The sequence below is a fragment of the Cherax quadricarinatus genome, chromosome 53 (assembly GCF_038502225.1).
Source record: "Cherax quadricarinatus isolate ZL_2023a chromosome 53, ASM3850222v1, whole genome shotgun sequence".
In the NCBI taxonomy this organism is placed as follows: Eukaryota; Metazoa; Arthropoda; class Malacostraca; order Decapoda; family Parastacidae; genus Cherax; species Cherax quadricarinatus.
The window spans coordinates 17859995-17875172 of record NC_091344.1 but is presented as its reverse complement, the minus strand read 5'-3'; the positions used below and the strand labels follow the sequence as shown (position 1 = coordinate 17875172).

Genomic DNA, 15178 nt, shown 5'->3' with positions numbered 1-15178 from the left:
TATCACTAATACTTGCACAAGGGATGAACATGGGGAATATATAATAGCTAAATTCAAATCCAAATACCTACAAAAACCTCTCACATTGATAAACATCTACAGAGTTCCACAGTCAAACATTAGCCAATTTAGTCAAAATCTAGGAAGTATGATAACTGATGCACGCATGAACAAAGATCACTTACTACTCTCAGGTGACTTCAATATAAATCTCCTGCAAGACCAGGACCCACACGTTACTGAATTCACAAACACAATGAGTAACTGTATGTTACTACCAACAGTAACAAAACCTACAAGAGTTACAGAGACTAGTGTTTCCCTACTTGACCACATCTGGACCAACACCATATCCCCTTTAAAATCAGGCATAATTACAGATAATACCACAGACCACTACCCTACTTTCCTCATAACAACTCTTGGTAAACTACCCCAAGACACTACTAAAGTCACCTTCAGACTTCACAATGAGGCAGCCATTAATAACTTCGCAACAGCATTAGCAAACATTGATTGGCACACTGAGCTAGAAATCTATACAGATATTGACGAATGTATTAATAATTTTCTAAAAAAGACCCAATACCTCTATAACAAGCACTGCCCTAAAAAAACTAAACAGATGACAGCAAAGAGACTGAACAGTCCCTGGCTAACACCCAGCATTCTCAAATCCATAAATACAAAACACCAATATGAAAAACAGTACAGAATGGGTCACATAACCAGAGACCAAACAAAACGTTACTCGTCAATCCTAACCAGCCTGATAAGAAGGGCAAAAAAATTGTATTATGAGAACAGATTATCCAACTTACGAGGTGATATAAAAAAGACCTGGAAAACACTATCTGAAATTCTGGGAACAAAAAAGATATCACGAAATAGCGAAATAAAATTAGCAAAATCAGATGAACCCCAACTCCCACCAACAGAAACAGCAAACAGACTCAATGATTTCTTCTCCACTATAGGACAAAACCTTGCCCATAAAATCCCAAGCTCAGATACCCCACTAAATAACTACCTCACCGGCAACTACCCGAACACACTGTTCCTAGCTCCGACTAACCCATACGAAGTCTCCCTTATTATCAATGCACTAAAAAACAAGGCAGGAGATTTAAGTACCTTACCACCCTTTATATATAAAAAAGTGTCACAAGTGCTATCTCCAATCATTGCAACACTCTTTAACAAATCCATTGAATCCTCCACCTTCCCTACAGTACTCAAAATAGCAAGGGTCACCCCGATCCACAAAGGAGGAGACCAAACAGAGTTGAATAACTATAGGCCAATATCCAACTTACACCCTCTCTCAAAAATCTTTGAAAAACTAATTCATAAACGAATCTACTCCTACCTTATCTCCCAAAACATACTCAACCCCTGCCAATTTGGATTCAGGCCTAATAAAAATACTAATGATGCTATTATACACATGCTAGAACATATATACACTGCAATAGAGAAAAAAGAAGTCCCACTGGGGATCTTCATTGACTTACGTAAAGCTTTTGATACAGTTGACCATGACTTGCTCCACGTAAAATTGTCACACTATGGTATAAGAGGGCACTCCCTCAATTACCTCAAGTCATACCTCAGCAACAGAAGCCAATATGTGTACGCAAATGGGGCAAACTCTTCTGCGCAACCAATTACAGTTGGTGTCCCACAGGGAAGTGTCCTTGGCCCTCTTCTCTTTCTCCTATACATAAATGACCTTCCAAATGCTTCGCAATTACTCAAACCCACACTATTTGCAGATGACACTACATACGTCTTCTCTCACCCGAGCCCAGTCACACTAGCCAATACTGTAAATACCGAATTACAGAAAATATCTACCTGGATGAGGACTAACAAACTTACACTAAACATTGACAAAACCTACTTCATTCAGTTTGGTAACAGAGCTACAGATGTCCCTCTTAACATAATGATAAACGGATCACCTATCACAAAGCTAACAGAGGGAAAATTCTTAGGAATCCACCTTGATAATAGACTCAAATTTCATACACATATACAACAAATTTCTAAGAAAATTTCCAAGACTGTAGGCATACTATCGAAGATACGGTACTATGTTCCACAGTCAGCCCTCCTGGCCCTATATCACTCTCTTATTTACCCCTATCTCACCTATGGAATTTGTGCATGGGGCTCAACAACAGTTAACCATCTCAGACCACTAATTACCCAACAAAAGGCTGCAGTTAGAATGATAACAAATTCTCACTACAGGCAGCACACTCCACCAATATTCAATACACTAAACCTACTCACCATACAAAACATCCATACTTATTACTGCACCTATTACATACATAGAACACTTAACTCTGATATTAACCCTCCCCTCAAACATCTCCTTGCCAACCTCAACAGAACACATGACCATAACACAAGGCACAGATCACTCTTTGATGTTCCTCGTGTTCATCTCACACTATGCAAAAACTCAATGCACATAAAAGGCCCTAAAATCTGGAATTCATTACCTGTAAATATAAAAGAAACACTACCTGTTTATAAATTCAAGTCTCTACTCAAAGATCACTTACTCACCCAAAACCAAATAAATACTGAATAACTGAACCTTATAAATTGTATATCTTAAATGTTTCTCACAATTATATCACATAAATGTTAAACCTAAAACCCAATCTAACTTTATTATTTTTTAAATACACTACCTAACAGAATCCTTCATATGACCTGTCTTTGTAATACTCACTTGTGCTTTATAGTAATCTGTTTACATTAATGTTTTATCACTGACTTCATCATTGCTTAGTTAATCTTAAGTTAATTTTAAGCCAGCCCGTAATGCTATGCATAGTATAAGTGGCTTTGGCATACTGCTCTTATCTGTATTTTTTTGTACCTCTGTATGTGTGCACAAATTTATAATAAATAAATAAATAAATAAATAAATAAAGAATAAGGGTAGGACCGATGGTGACTGGCGCGTCACCATGGACTGTGTCCCGGGGAAAATTACCCTTGGTTTAATCATCACTCATCGGTCTCAGATCTTAATGGAGTGATCTCTAATGTGTATAATAATTATGAGAGGTTAAATCGTCTTGTGAATGGTAATGTAATCAGTGATAATAACATTGAGTTAAGAGAATGCGTGAAGTGAAATAAGTCGCCTTGCTCCGAGTGAACACGTTAGACCTCGTTGTTCGCGAGACGAGGAAAGTGAAGCTCATTGAGTCACGACTTCTAAAACGGGACAAACTAACGGATACCTCGTCCTGCTGGAATGAGAACCGTGTCGGTGTAGCAGGACATCGAAATGAGATGGTGAATGGAGGAAATAAGGAGTATCAATCACCCACAGTTAAGTAACCCTTCTAGTTATAACAGACTGAGGCTGGCCAGTTAGGTTATGTTGTAATTGGATAGGTTATGAGTGATCCAGCTACATCAAGTGACCACCAGAGAACATCTGGTAAGTGGTGGGATTATGTACAAATGGTTTTCCTTGATGGATGTATCCAGGTGTATCCTACCCCCCCCTTTCATTCAGCTAAACTACATATAATCTATACAGTCCACAATTAATTAGTAGCACCGTACTTGTGGGTGCTATCCAATCCATACTGGTCTCGGATAGATGTGGATAAGATTGTGAGATCAAAGGGGCCACCTGTAGTGACCAGAGGTGGTTAAGTTTTCTCACATGTCTACACGGGGTGACTACGGTAAACAATATGGTTGTCTCCCAATGAGATTACTTGTATGTATATAATGTTGAGGTACAGACAGATAAGCACCCTAGAAAATTTTCCATATCTGCCTACTTTAGAATGACATGGAAAGCATATAAATCTATAGGGGAAGGAAGGCGGGGTAGGGGTCGTCCTCGAAAGGGTTGGAGAGAGGGGGTAAAGGAGGTTTTGTGGGCGAGGGGCTTGGACTTCCAGCAAGCATGCGTGAGCGTGTTAGATAGGAGTGAATGGAGACGAATGGTACTTGGGACCTGACGATCTGTTGGAGTGTGAGCAGGGTAATATTTAGTGAAGGGATTCAGGGAAACCAGTTATTTTCATACAGTCGGACTTGAGTCCTGGAAATGGGAAGTACAATGCCTGCACTTTAACCCTTTGAGGGTTTTCGTCGTACTAGTACGTCTTACGCGTAGGGGTTTTTGACGTACTAGTACTCATAAATTCTAGCGGCCTCAAATCTAGTGGGAGAAAGCTGGTAGGCCTTCATATGAAAGAATGGGTCTGTGTGGTCAGTGTGCACAGTCTACAAAAAATCCTGCAGCACACAGTGCATAATGAGAAAAAAAAAACTTTGACCATTTTTTTTGAATAAATCAGCGACTTTGCAGTGTATTTTCGTATGGAATTTATTGTTGCAATCTAGTTTTCTTGGTCTCATTTTATAGAATGGAAGACATATTACAGAAATTGAGATGATTTTGACTGGTTTTACAAAGAAAGATGCCTTGAAATTGAGCTCAAAGTAGCAGAAATGTTCGATTTTTACCAAACTTCAAAAGTAAACAAATCGTGCCAAGCGTGCAATACACGTCAACTGGTGACTCTAATATTCTTTCACAAGTGCACCAATAATATTTATACCATTTTTTACACTAATGCAGTAGTCTGCATAACAGTAAATCTTACATTTTTTGTGAAAATAAAAATTCAAAGTGGAAAGCAAAAGAATATAAGAGGGACCTTGAGACGTGACTAATGACTAGAGGAAATGTCATTTTAGTGCCAGGAATGTCTTTCTTGTTTATTCTGGACCCTATTCGGAAATTGGCATCTTTTGAAATTTGTGTGAAATTGGCAAAATTGCTAAATTCTGACCACTGTACTGGATAGTTGAATTTCATAAATGAGTGGTTTCTTGCACCCATTCGATAGAAAAAATGGAGTTCTAGCGAAATATTCATGTTTTTTGTCGACTAGTACAGTGAAATTGGCCGAAAATGGGGCTCAAAGTGGGCAAAATCGCCGATGCGTAAACATCGCCGAGACCGCTAACTTTGCGAGAGCATAATTCCGTAAGTTTTCTATCAAATTTCAAACTTTTGGTGTCTTTATGATCGGGAAAAGATTCTCTATCTTTTCATAAGAGAAAATAATTTTTTTTTTTTTAAATTTGGCCGACCCTGAGAACGAGTTTCGGAGAGGGCCTGTCGACCCTCAAAGGGTTAAAGGAGGGGTTTGGGATATTGGCAGTTTGGAGGGATATGTTGTGTATCTTTATATGTATATGCTTCTAAACTGTTGTATTCTGAGCACCTCTGCAAAAACAGTGATAATGTGTGAGTGTGGTGAAAGTGTTGAATGATGAAAGTATTTTCTTTTTGGGGATTTTCTTTCTTTTTTGGGTCACCCTGCCTCGGTGGGAGACGGCCGACTTGTTGAAAAAAAAAAATATATATATTATATATATATTATATATATTATATATGTTATATATATTATATATATATTTAATAATAAACACAATGAAATATATTTTTTTAATTATGTTCAGAATGATTTTTTGCAAAATTATTGCATACACAAATTTTTGCTTGCCTTATTCAGGAAGAAGAGTGTTAACATTTAAGCCAAAATTGCAAGTTTCACCTATTCGGCACAACATATATATAGCATAGCATCCTGGCATGGGCTTTGAACCTGTGAAGACTATCCTGCAGAGAACAGTTCGTAGGTTGTTATAAGTCCTCAAGGCTGAGCACACATCTTTCCACTAAAGTCTTCTTGACTACTTGCTACTGGGTCTCGCATCACATGTTTATAATAAAAAGGAAAGTACTGTGCCAGGTGAAAGTGGAGAACTAGCCAGGGGCTCTGGTGGCTTTGTGGCTAAAGCTCTCGCTTCACACACCAAGTGTCTGGGTTTGATTCCCTGCTAGGGTAGAAACACTGGGTGGGTTTCTTTACACAAGTTGTCCATGTTCACCCATCAGTAAAATGGGTACCTGGGTGTTAGCCAACTGGTGTGGGTCGCATCCTGGGACGCTGACCTAATTTGCCCAAAATGCTCAGCATGACAAGGGGCTTTCTATATAGTATTGTGTCATTGATGTAAGCTAGGCCTGTATACCTTGTACATGTTTTTTTTTTTTTTTTTTTTCAAAAAGTCGGCCGTCTCCCACCGAGGCAGGGTGACCCAAAAAAGAAAGAAAATCCCCAAAAAGAAAATACTTTCATCATCATTCAACACTTTCACCACACTCACACATTATCACTGTTTTTGCAGAGGTGCTCAGAATGCAACAGTTTAGAAGCATATACGTATAAAGATACACAACATATCCCTCCAAACTGCCAGTATCCCAAAACCCCTCCTTTAAAGTGCAAGCATTGTACTTCCCATTTCCAGGACTCAAGTCCGACTATATGAAAATAACCGGTTTCCCTGAATCCCTTCACTAAATATTACCCTGCTCACACTCCAACAGATCGTCAGGTCCCAAGTATCATTCGTCTCCATTCACTCCTATCTAACACGCTCATGCACGCTTGCTGGAAGTCCAAGCCCCTTGCCCACAAAACCTCCTTTACCCCCTCTTTCCAACCCTTTCGAGGACGACCCCTACCCCTCCTTCCTTTCCCTATAGATTTATATGCTTTCCATGTCATTCTACTTTGATCCATTCTCTCTAAATGACCAAACCACCTCAACAACCCCTCTTCTGCCCTCTGATTAATGCTTTTATTAACTCCACACCTTCTCCTAATTTCCACACTCAGAATTTTCTGCATAATATTTACACCACACATTGCCCTTAGACAAGACATCTCCACTGCCTCCAACCGTCTCCTCGCTGCTGCATTTACCACCCAAGCTTCACATCCATATAAGAGTGTTGGTACTACTATACTTTCATACATTCCCTTCTTTGCCTCCATAGATAACGGTTTTTGACTCCACATATACCTCAACGCACCACTCACCTTTTTTCCCTCATCAATTCTATGATTAACCTCATCCTTCATAAACCCATCCGCTGACACGTCAACTCCCAAGTATCTGAAAACATTCACTTCTTCCATACTCCTCCTCCCCAATTTGATATCCAATTTTTCTTTATCTAAATCATTTGATACCCTCATCACCTTACTCTTTTCTATGTTCACTTTCAACTTTCTACCTTTACACACATTCTCAAACTCATCCACTAACCTTTGCAATTTTTCTTTAGAATCTCCCATAAGCACAGTATCACCAGCAAAAAGTAACTGTGTCAGTTCCCATTTTGAATTTGATTCCCCATAATTTAATCCCACCCCTCTCCTGAACACCCTAGCATTTACTTCTTTTACAACCCCATCTATAAATATATTAAACAACCATGGTGACATTACACATCCCTGTTTAAGACCTACTTTTACCGGGAAGTATTCTCCCTCTCTTCTACATACCCTAACCTGAGCCTCACTATCCTCATAAAAGCTCTTTATAGCATTTAGTAACTTACCACCTATTCCATATACTTGCAACATCTGCCACATTGCTCCTCTATCCACTCTATCTTATGCCTTTTCTAAATCCATAAATGCAATAAAAACTTCCCTACCTTTATCTAAATACTGTTCACATATATGCTTCAATGTAAACACTTGATCTACACATCCCCTACCCACTCTGAAGCCTCCCTGCTCATCCGCAATCCTACATTCTGTCTTACCTCTAATTCTTTCAATTATATCCCTACCATATACTTTTCCTGGTATACTCAGTAAACTTTTTCCTCTATAATTTTTACAATCCCTTTTGTCCCCTTTCCCTTTATATAAAGGGACTATACATGCTCTCCGCCAATCCCTAGGTACCTTCCCCTCTTTCATACATTTATTAAACAAAAGTACCAACCACTCCAACACTATATCCCCCCTGCTTTTAACATTTCTGTCATGATCCCATCAGTTCCAGCTGCTTTACCCCCTTTCATTCTACGTAATGCCTCACGTACCTCCCCCACACTTACATTCTATTCTTCTTCACTCCTAAAAGATGGTATACCTCCCTGGCCAGTGCATGAAATTACCGCCTCCCTTTCTTCCTCAACATTTAAAAGTTCCTCAAAATATTCTCGCCATCTACCTAATACCTCCCTCTCCCCATCTACTAACTCCCCTACTCTGTTTTTAACGGACAAATCCATACTTTCCCTAGGCTTTCTTAACTTGTTTAACTCGCTCCAAAATTTTTTCTTATTTTCATTAAAATTTCTTGACAGTGCCTCTCCCACTCTTTCATCTGCTCTCCTTTTGCACTCTCTCACCACTCTCTTCACCTTTCTTTTACTCTCCATATACTCTGCTCTTCTTATAACACTTCTGCTTTGTAAAAACCTCTCATAAGCTACCTTTTTCTCTTTTATTACACCCTTTACTTCATCATTCCACCAATCACTCCTCTTTCCTCCTGCCCCCACCCTCCTATAACCACACACTTCTGCCCCACATTCTAATACTGCATTTTTAAAACTATTCCAATCCTCTTCAACCCCCCCACTACTCATCTTTGCACTAGCCCACCTTTCTGTCAATAGTCGCTTATATCTCGCCCGAACTTCCTCCTCCCTTAGTTTATACACTTTCACCTCCCTCTTACTTGTTGTTGCCACCTTCCTCTTTTCCCATCTACCTCTTACTCTAACTGTAGCTACAACTAAATAATGATCCGATATATCAGTTGCCCCTCTATAAACATGTACATCCTGGAACCTACCCATCAACCTTTTATCCACCAATACATAATCAAACAAACTACTTTCATTACGTGCTACATCATACCTTGTATATTTATTTATCCTCTTTTTCATAAAATATGTATTACTTATTACCAAATTTCTTTCTACACATAGCTCAATTAAAGGCTCCCCATTTACATTTACCCCTGGCACCCCAAATTTACCTACTACTCCCTCCATAACATTTTTACCCACTTTAGCATTGAAATCCCCAACCACCATTACTCTCACACTTGATTCAAAACTCCCCACGCATTCACTCAACATTTCCCAGAATCTCTCTCTCTCCTCTACACTTCTCTCTTCTCCAGGTGCATACATGCTTACTATAACCCACTTTTCACATCCAATCTTTATTTTACTCCACATAATCTTTGAATTTATACATTTGTAGTCCCTCTTTTCCTGCCATAGCTTATCCTTCAACATTATTGCTACTCCTTCTTTAGCTCTAACTCTATTTGAAACCCCTGACCTAATCCCATTTATTCCTCTCCATTGAAACTCTCCCACCCCCTTCAGCTTTGTTTCATTTAACATGTACTTGTAGTAAATAAAGATAATATATTATAGTATTATTCAGTGACCCAACTAAGTAGAATGTTCCACTCCATCAGTAAATCTTCTTATGATCCAGTGCTTTCATAAATTCTTTCTGATACAACACATGGCAATAAGCCTTAAAGGCTTGAAGCACAAGTAAGATAAGATTTTGTTCGTATTTTTAACCCCAGAGGGTTAGCCACCCTGGATAACTCAAGAAAGTCAGTGCGTCATTGTAGTGATACTGGTCCTGTGGGGAGCAGCAGCAGGATAATACTGCACCACCTCTAGGGGCCCTTAACAACAACAACAGTTTGGTGTGTGTCATGGGCACCAACACATGGTGTGTGATTCTCTCCTACTTTATCCATTTATCAGCGATGCAGATTACATGGTGAGTTTAAATATGTGGCCTGTAGTTATAACTTTTCTCTTGACATATGCAAGACATCACCATCCCTGTAGAAGCCATTATTAGATGTACTAGTCATTATATTTTGTTGTTGCAGAAGTACTATGAAGATTCTATGTTCAATAAAGCCTAGAGATAAGGCCTGTGTTTCTATCACAACAGTCATCAAGGGCTGTGTCTTATTTCTATTAGTTCTCAATCTTGTTCCCCAGGATGCGACCCACACCAATCAACTAACACATGCTAAGTAAACAAGGACAATAGGTGTAAGGAAACACGTCCGATGTTTCCACGCTTGCCAGGAATCGAACCACAGACACTGTGTGTATGAGGAGAAAGCGTTGCCTACCAGGCCACGGACCACATGTGAACCATGCTTCGTGTGCTTTTATAAATAAATAAAGGCGATTCTGTTTTTCCTTAAATTTTTTTCTCTATATTCATAATTGTTTATTATGTTTAAATAAATGGTCTTTTTAAAATTTATTTCTTTTTGAGGGGAATGAAATTAACAAGGAGGTACTTTACCAGGAGTTATATTACAGGAGTCAAATTATCAGAGTCGAATTACCTAAATCCCCTAAATTACCTTCATGTAACTGATAGAGTTAAAACTATTAATTAGCAAATTTATCTTATTTTATTACTTTACTTCTAAATAGTTTTACAAAGTTTCTCGTGTACTTACCTTGCACATACAGTGAATTTGAACTTTTTATCAGTTCCCAGGATGTAATTAGGAGGCTCCAGTGTGACATCAAAGCGTGGTAAAACGTATTCTTCAACCTTAAACGTTCGAACCTCTGCTGCTTCTCCATTAGGTGGATTTACATGGATCTTATATGTACCCTGAAAAAGTATTCCACTATTTGATTCCATATAGTATTTGAAATTAATAAAACAGAAATACAGAAATTTAAAAATAGAACTTCGTGAAATTTTTAATTATTTTTCTTTCATTCTGTTGACCTAAAATTCCACAAGCTATGCAAAAACTTAATAAGAAAAGAATTAGAATGAGATGTTGTCCTTGAAATGACCTTTAATTAAATTGAAGAAGGTACATATGAAAGTGGGAAAAAGTAATACTGCAATTAAACTTCTGTCCCATCCTCAACAGGTCCTGTTCACAGCCAACCCCTCAAACTCATGTTCATGTCCAACCCACTCTTAAAGCTGGTCAAAAAGACAGACAAGCACTGGTTTGGCAGTCGAGTTTTAGATGAGTGGAGCAAACTAGCATATAATGTTTACTGACACTTTCAGCATCTTTGAAAAGTGTTTGACACAAAAGAACTCCTGTTTAGCTGAATAATGATCCTGAAAGATCCATAGACAGGATCAGCACATTTAAACAATAAGATTGCTCTCGAAGGGAGGACCGGATGGGGCAAAGCAGAAACTTTACAGCCCTGAAATCTGTTGTTGAAAACTATGGAACTCCCTAGCTAGATAATACTAGAGAGTCTGAATAATTATGCTCCTACAGTGACTGAAAGAGGTGGGACCTCCACAACCCCAGGTTCCGAGTTAGCCTCCCAGAACTAACTTTAATTATCCGGCAACCTGAGTATTGTGTAAGGTACACAGTACCAACAAGACGAAGAATTAGACACATGTGAAGCATCTGGGTATCTTTATTGTAGATTTTTCACCATCCAGTGGTGTTATCAGTACAAATTCAAGGACATATGTAATTGGAAGACAGTAGAACATAAGATGAGGTAATTAGTCCCTCAGTATTTTGAGGAACCTCAAAAAATGTTTACCTTCCTCTCTCCTCAAATACTAGATACACAACTGTTGAAAACTCTCGAGTCAACGGGAATAGTGCACACAGTTATTTTTGTTTTTATTTTATTTTTGCACAAATCAATTTTTCAGGATAGTGTTCAGAAACATGGCATTTTAACCTAGGTGAGCGAAGCACAAACTAATAAGCCATTAGACCTGAGCTGCATTACTCTTTTCTATAAACTATCTCAATTTTGGTTCAAGTGCTGCAATAAAAGAGCTGAAATTAATGTGACAAGAGCAAGTTTCAACTTAAATTAGAGAAAGTGCAGTAAGCTTACCTCTTCAGGTTCGTCTGACAGTATAAAAGATTGATGAATAAGTCCAGTATTGTTAACATCCCGCCACTGAGCAATGCGACTGCCTGATGGCGTCTCTACCCATATTAATGGATACTGGTGAAAAAAAAACATGAAAAACTTAATTTTTTTTCTCAACTGTTATGAGTTGCTCTGTGTGAAAGATTGATATAAAGTAATTACATTTAAATACTAAAATCTATCTCTTAAATAGGAAATTTATTTCATTCAAATTTTTTTAATATAAAATACATAGTTAACAGCTCAGAATATTGTCTTAAATATTATTAATCCTTAAACGGTCCAAACGTATATATACGTTCACTCGCGTAGCGCCCCAAATTTTTTGAGGAAAAAAAATCCTTTCTTTTAAAAGGAAAAAAAGAGCATATGGTTCCCAGGCATCCCCAATTATTTTAATATAGCACACAGTGAGTGCGCACACCCATTCTCTCATGTCTAGGTGACTCAGGCTTATTGTGGCAATGTTGAATGAATGACAAAGAAAACGTATATATACGTTTGGGGCGCTACGCGCATGAACGTACAGTGGACCCCCGCTTAACGATCACCTCCCAATGCGACCAATTATGTAAGTGTATTTATGTAAGTGCGTTTGTACGTGTATGTTTGGGGGTCTGAAATGGACTAATCTACTTCACAATATTCGTTATGGGAACAAATTCAGTCAATACTGGCACCTGAACATACTTCTGGAATGAAAAAATATCGTTAACCGGGGGTCCACTGTATATATACGTTTGGACCGTTTAAGGGTTAATGCATAAATTACCTTATCAGTTGAAATCTTGAGGAAGGGTCCCACTACTGTCAGTATTCTGAACCTGACATCTTGATTAGGCTTATACAGAAATTTATCAGTTTGGACGAATGTCTTTGCAACTTTATAAACAAGTAATATGTCCTTCTTGTACTGGACTTGTTTCCCTCCTAAAGATCCAGTTATTTCCAGCAGACCCTTGTCACGTCTCAGTGGAGGAACAAACACTTTTTCACATAGTTCAGTTTTACCTGCAGAGTAAAATAAATTCAGTTCAAAGTTTAATAATGAACAAACATGTGAGACAGTGAGAGAATAAGCAAGAGAACTGGCAAGAAAGTATTCAAGTGAATTTGTAGGTGTGTGTATTCACATAATTGTACTCACCTAATTGTGGCTACAGGGGTCGAAACTCAGCTCCTGGCCCCACCTCTTCACTGACTGCTACTGTGGCTGAAGAAATACTTCCTAACATCCCTTTGACTCATTTGAGTCTTCAACTTCCAATTGTGACCCCTTGTTTCTGTGTACCATCTCTGGAACATCCTGTCTTTGTCCACCTTATCTATTCCATGCAGTATTTTGTATGTTGTTACCACATCTCCCCAGACCCTCCTGTCCTCCAGTGTCGTCAGACCAATTTCCCTTAACCTTTCTTCGTAGGACAGTCCCCTTAACTCTGGAACCAGCCTTGTTGCAAACCTTTGCACTTTCTCTAATTTCTTGACGTGCTTGACCAGGTGTGGGTTCCAAACTGGTGGTGCGTACTCCAGTATGGGCCTGACGTACACAGTGTATAGAGTTTTGAAAGATTGCTGACTGAGGTATCAGAACGCTATTCTCAGTTTTGCCCGGCGCCCATATGCCGCACCAGTTATATGGTTAATGTGTGCTTCCAGCAACATGCTCGGTATTATACTCACCCCTAGATCTTTCTCCTTGAGTGAGGTTTGCAGTCTTTGGCTGCCCAGTCTATACTCTGTCTGCGGTCTTCTTTGCCCTTCCCCGATCTTCATGACTTTGCATTTGGCAGGGCTAAATTCTAGGAGCCAGCTGCTGGACCACACGTCCAGCCTGTCCAGGTCTCTTTGTAGACCTGTCTGATCTGCATCTGATTTAATTCTCCTCATTAACTTCACATTATCTGCAAACTGGGACACTTCCGAGTCTATCCCTTCCATTATGTCATTCACATATACCAAGAATAGCACTGGTCCCAGGACTGACCCCTGGGACCCCGCTCGTCACCGGTGCCCACTGTGATACCTCATCACGTACCATGACTCGTTGTTGATTCCCTGTTAGGTATTCTCTGATCTACTACAGTGTCCTTCCTGTTATATGTGCCTGATCCTCTAACTTTTGAACTAATCTCTTGCGAGGAACTGTGTCGAAGGCCTTCTTGCAGTCCAAGAAAATGCAATCAACCCACCCCTCCCTCTCATGTCATACTTCAGTAACCTTGTCATAAAACTCCAATAGGTTTGTGACACAGGATTTGCCTTCTATAAATCCATACTGGCTGTTGTTTATAACCTTCCATTCCAGGTGCTCCACCACTCTCCTCCTGATAATCTTCTCCCTGACTTTGCATACTATACACGTCAGTGACACTGGTCTATAGTTTAGTGTTTTGTTTCTGTCTCCTTTCTTAAAGATGGGACTACATTTGCCGTCTTCCATACCTCAGGTAGTTGCCCAGTTTCAAGGGATGTGCTGAAGATTGTGGTTAGTGGCACACACACTGTCTCTGCTCCCTCTCTAAGGACCCACGGAGAGATGTTGTCTGGTCCCACAGCCTTTGAGATAAGGTATCAAGGTCACTTAGGAGCTTCTTCATCTCCTCGTCGGTGGTGTGTATTTCATCCAACACTTATTGGTATATCCCTTGTTGGTGTACCCCTCTGTTTTATCTTTCCAGTGTTCCTTCTGCCTCCACTGTAAATACTTCCTGAAATCGCGTGCTGAGCTCGTCATGTACTTCTTGGTCGTTTCTTGTGAGCTCCCCACCTTCTTTTCTCAGCCTGATTACCTGGTCCTTGACTGTTGTCTTCCTCCTGATGTGGCTGTAAAGCAGTTTCAGGTCAGATTTGACTTTCGATGCTGTCGTTTTTGTACTGCCACTGGGCCTCCCTCCTTATCTGTTCCTAACCGTTTCTGACTTGTTGACTAACTCTTTATTTTCCTGGGTCCTTTGCCTTCTGTAATTTTTCCATTCTCTAGTGCCCTTAGTTTTTGCCTCCCTACACCTTCGGGTAAACCAAGGGCTCATTCTGGTCTTCCCATTATTTCTGTTACCCTTGGAAACAAACATTTCCTTGCATTTTGTTGTTACATAGTCCATTATTTCGTTTACTGACTTTCCTACCAACTCTCTTTCCCACTGAACCTCCTGCAGGAAGGTCCTCATACCTGTTAGTCATCCCTTTTATAGTTTGGCTTTTCCCTTTCTACTCCTGTTACCCTCTCCACTTGTAGATCTACGATGTATTCAAAACTCAGAACCATGTGGTCACTAGCTCCAAGGGGCCTTCCGTATGTGATGTCCTTGACAACTGAGCTACTCAGAGTGAACATAAGATCCAGTCTTGCTG

The 15178-nt window shown here is 39.5% G+C and overlaps 1 protein-coding gene across 1 annotated transcript in view; it reads right to left on the bottom strand.

The window, feature by feature from the left end:
* Window positions 1-10370: 10370 nt before the first annotated feature.
* LOC138854262 (alpha-2-macroglobulin-like) overlaps window positions 10371-15178 on the bottom strand; it is a 67761-nt gene continuing 62953 nt past the window's right edge. The window contains exons 3-5 of the mRNA XM_070096367.1: window positions 12597-12835; window positions 11786-11899; window positions 10371-10559 (exon numbers count right to left, since the gene is read on the bottom strand). Of these exons, the coding sequence (XP_069952468.1) occupies window positions 10395-10559; window positions 11786-11899; window positions 12597-12835 (518 nt within the window). The 3' untranslated portion in view covers window positions 10371-10394. The remainder of the gene's footprint in view (window positions 10560-11785; window positions 11900-12596; window positions 12836-15178) is intronic.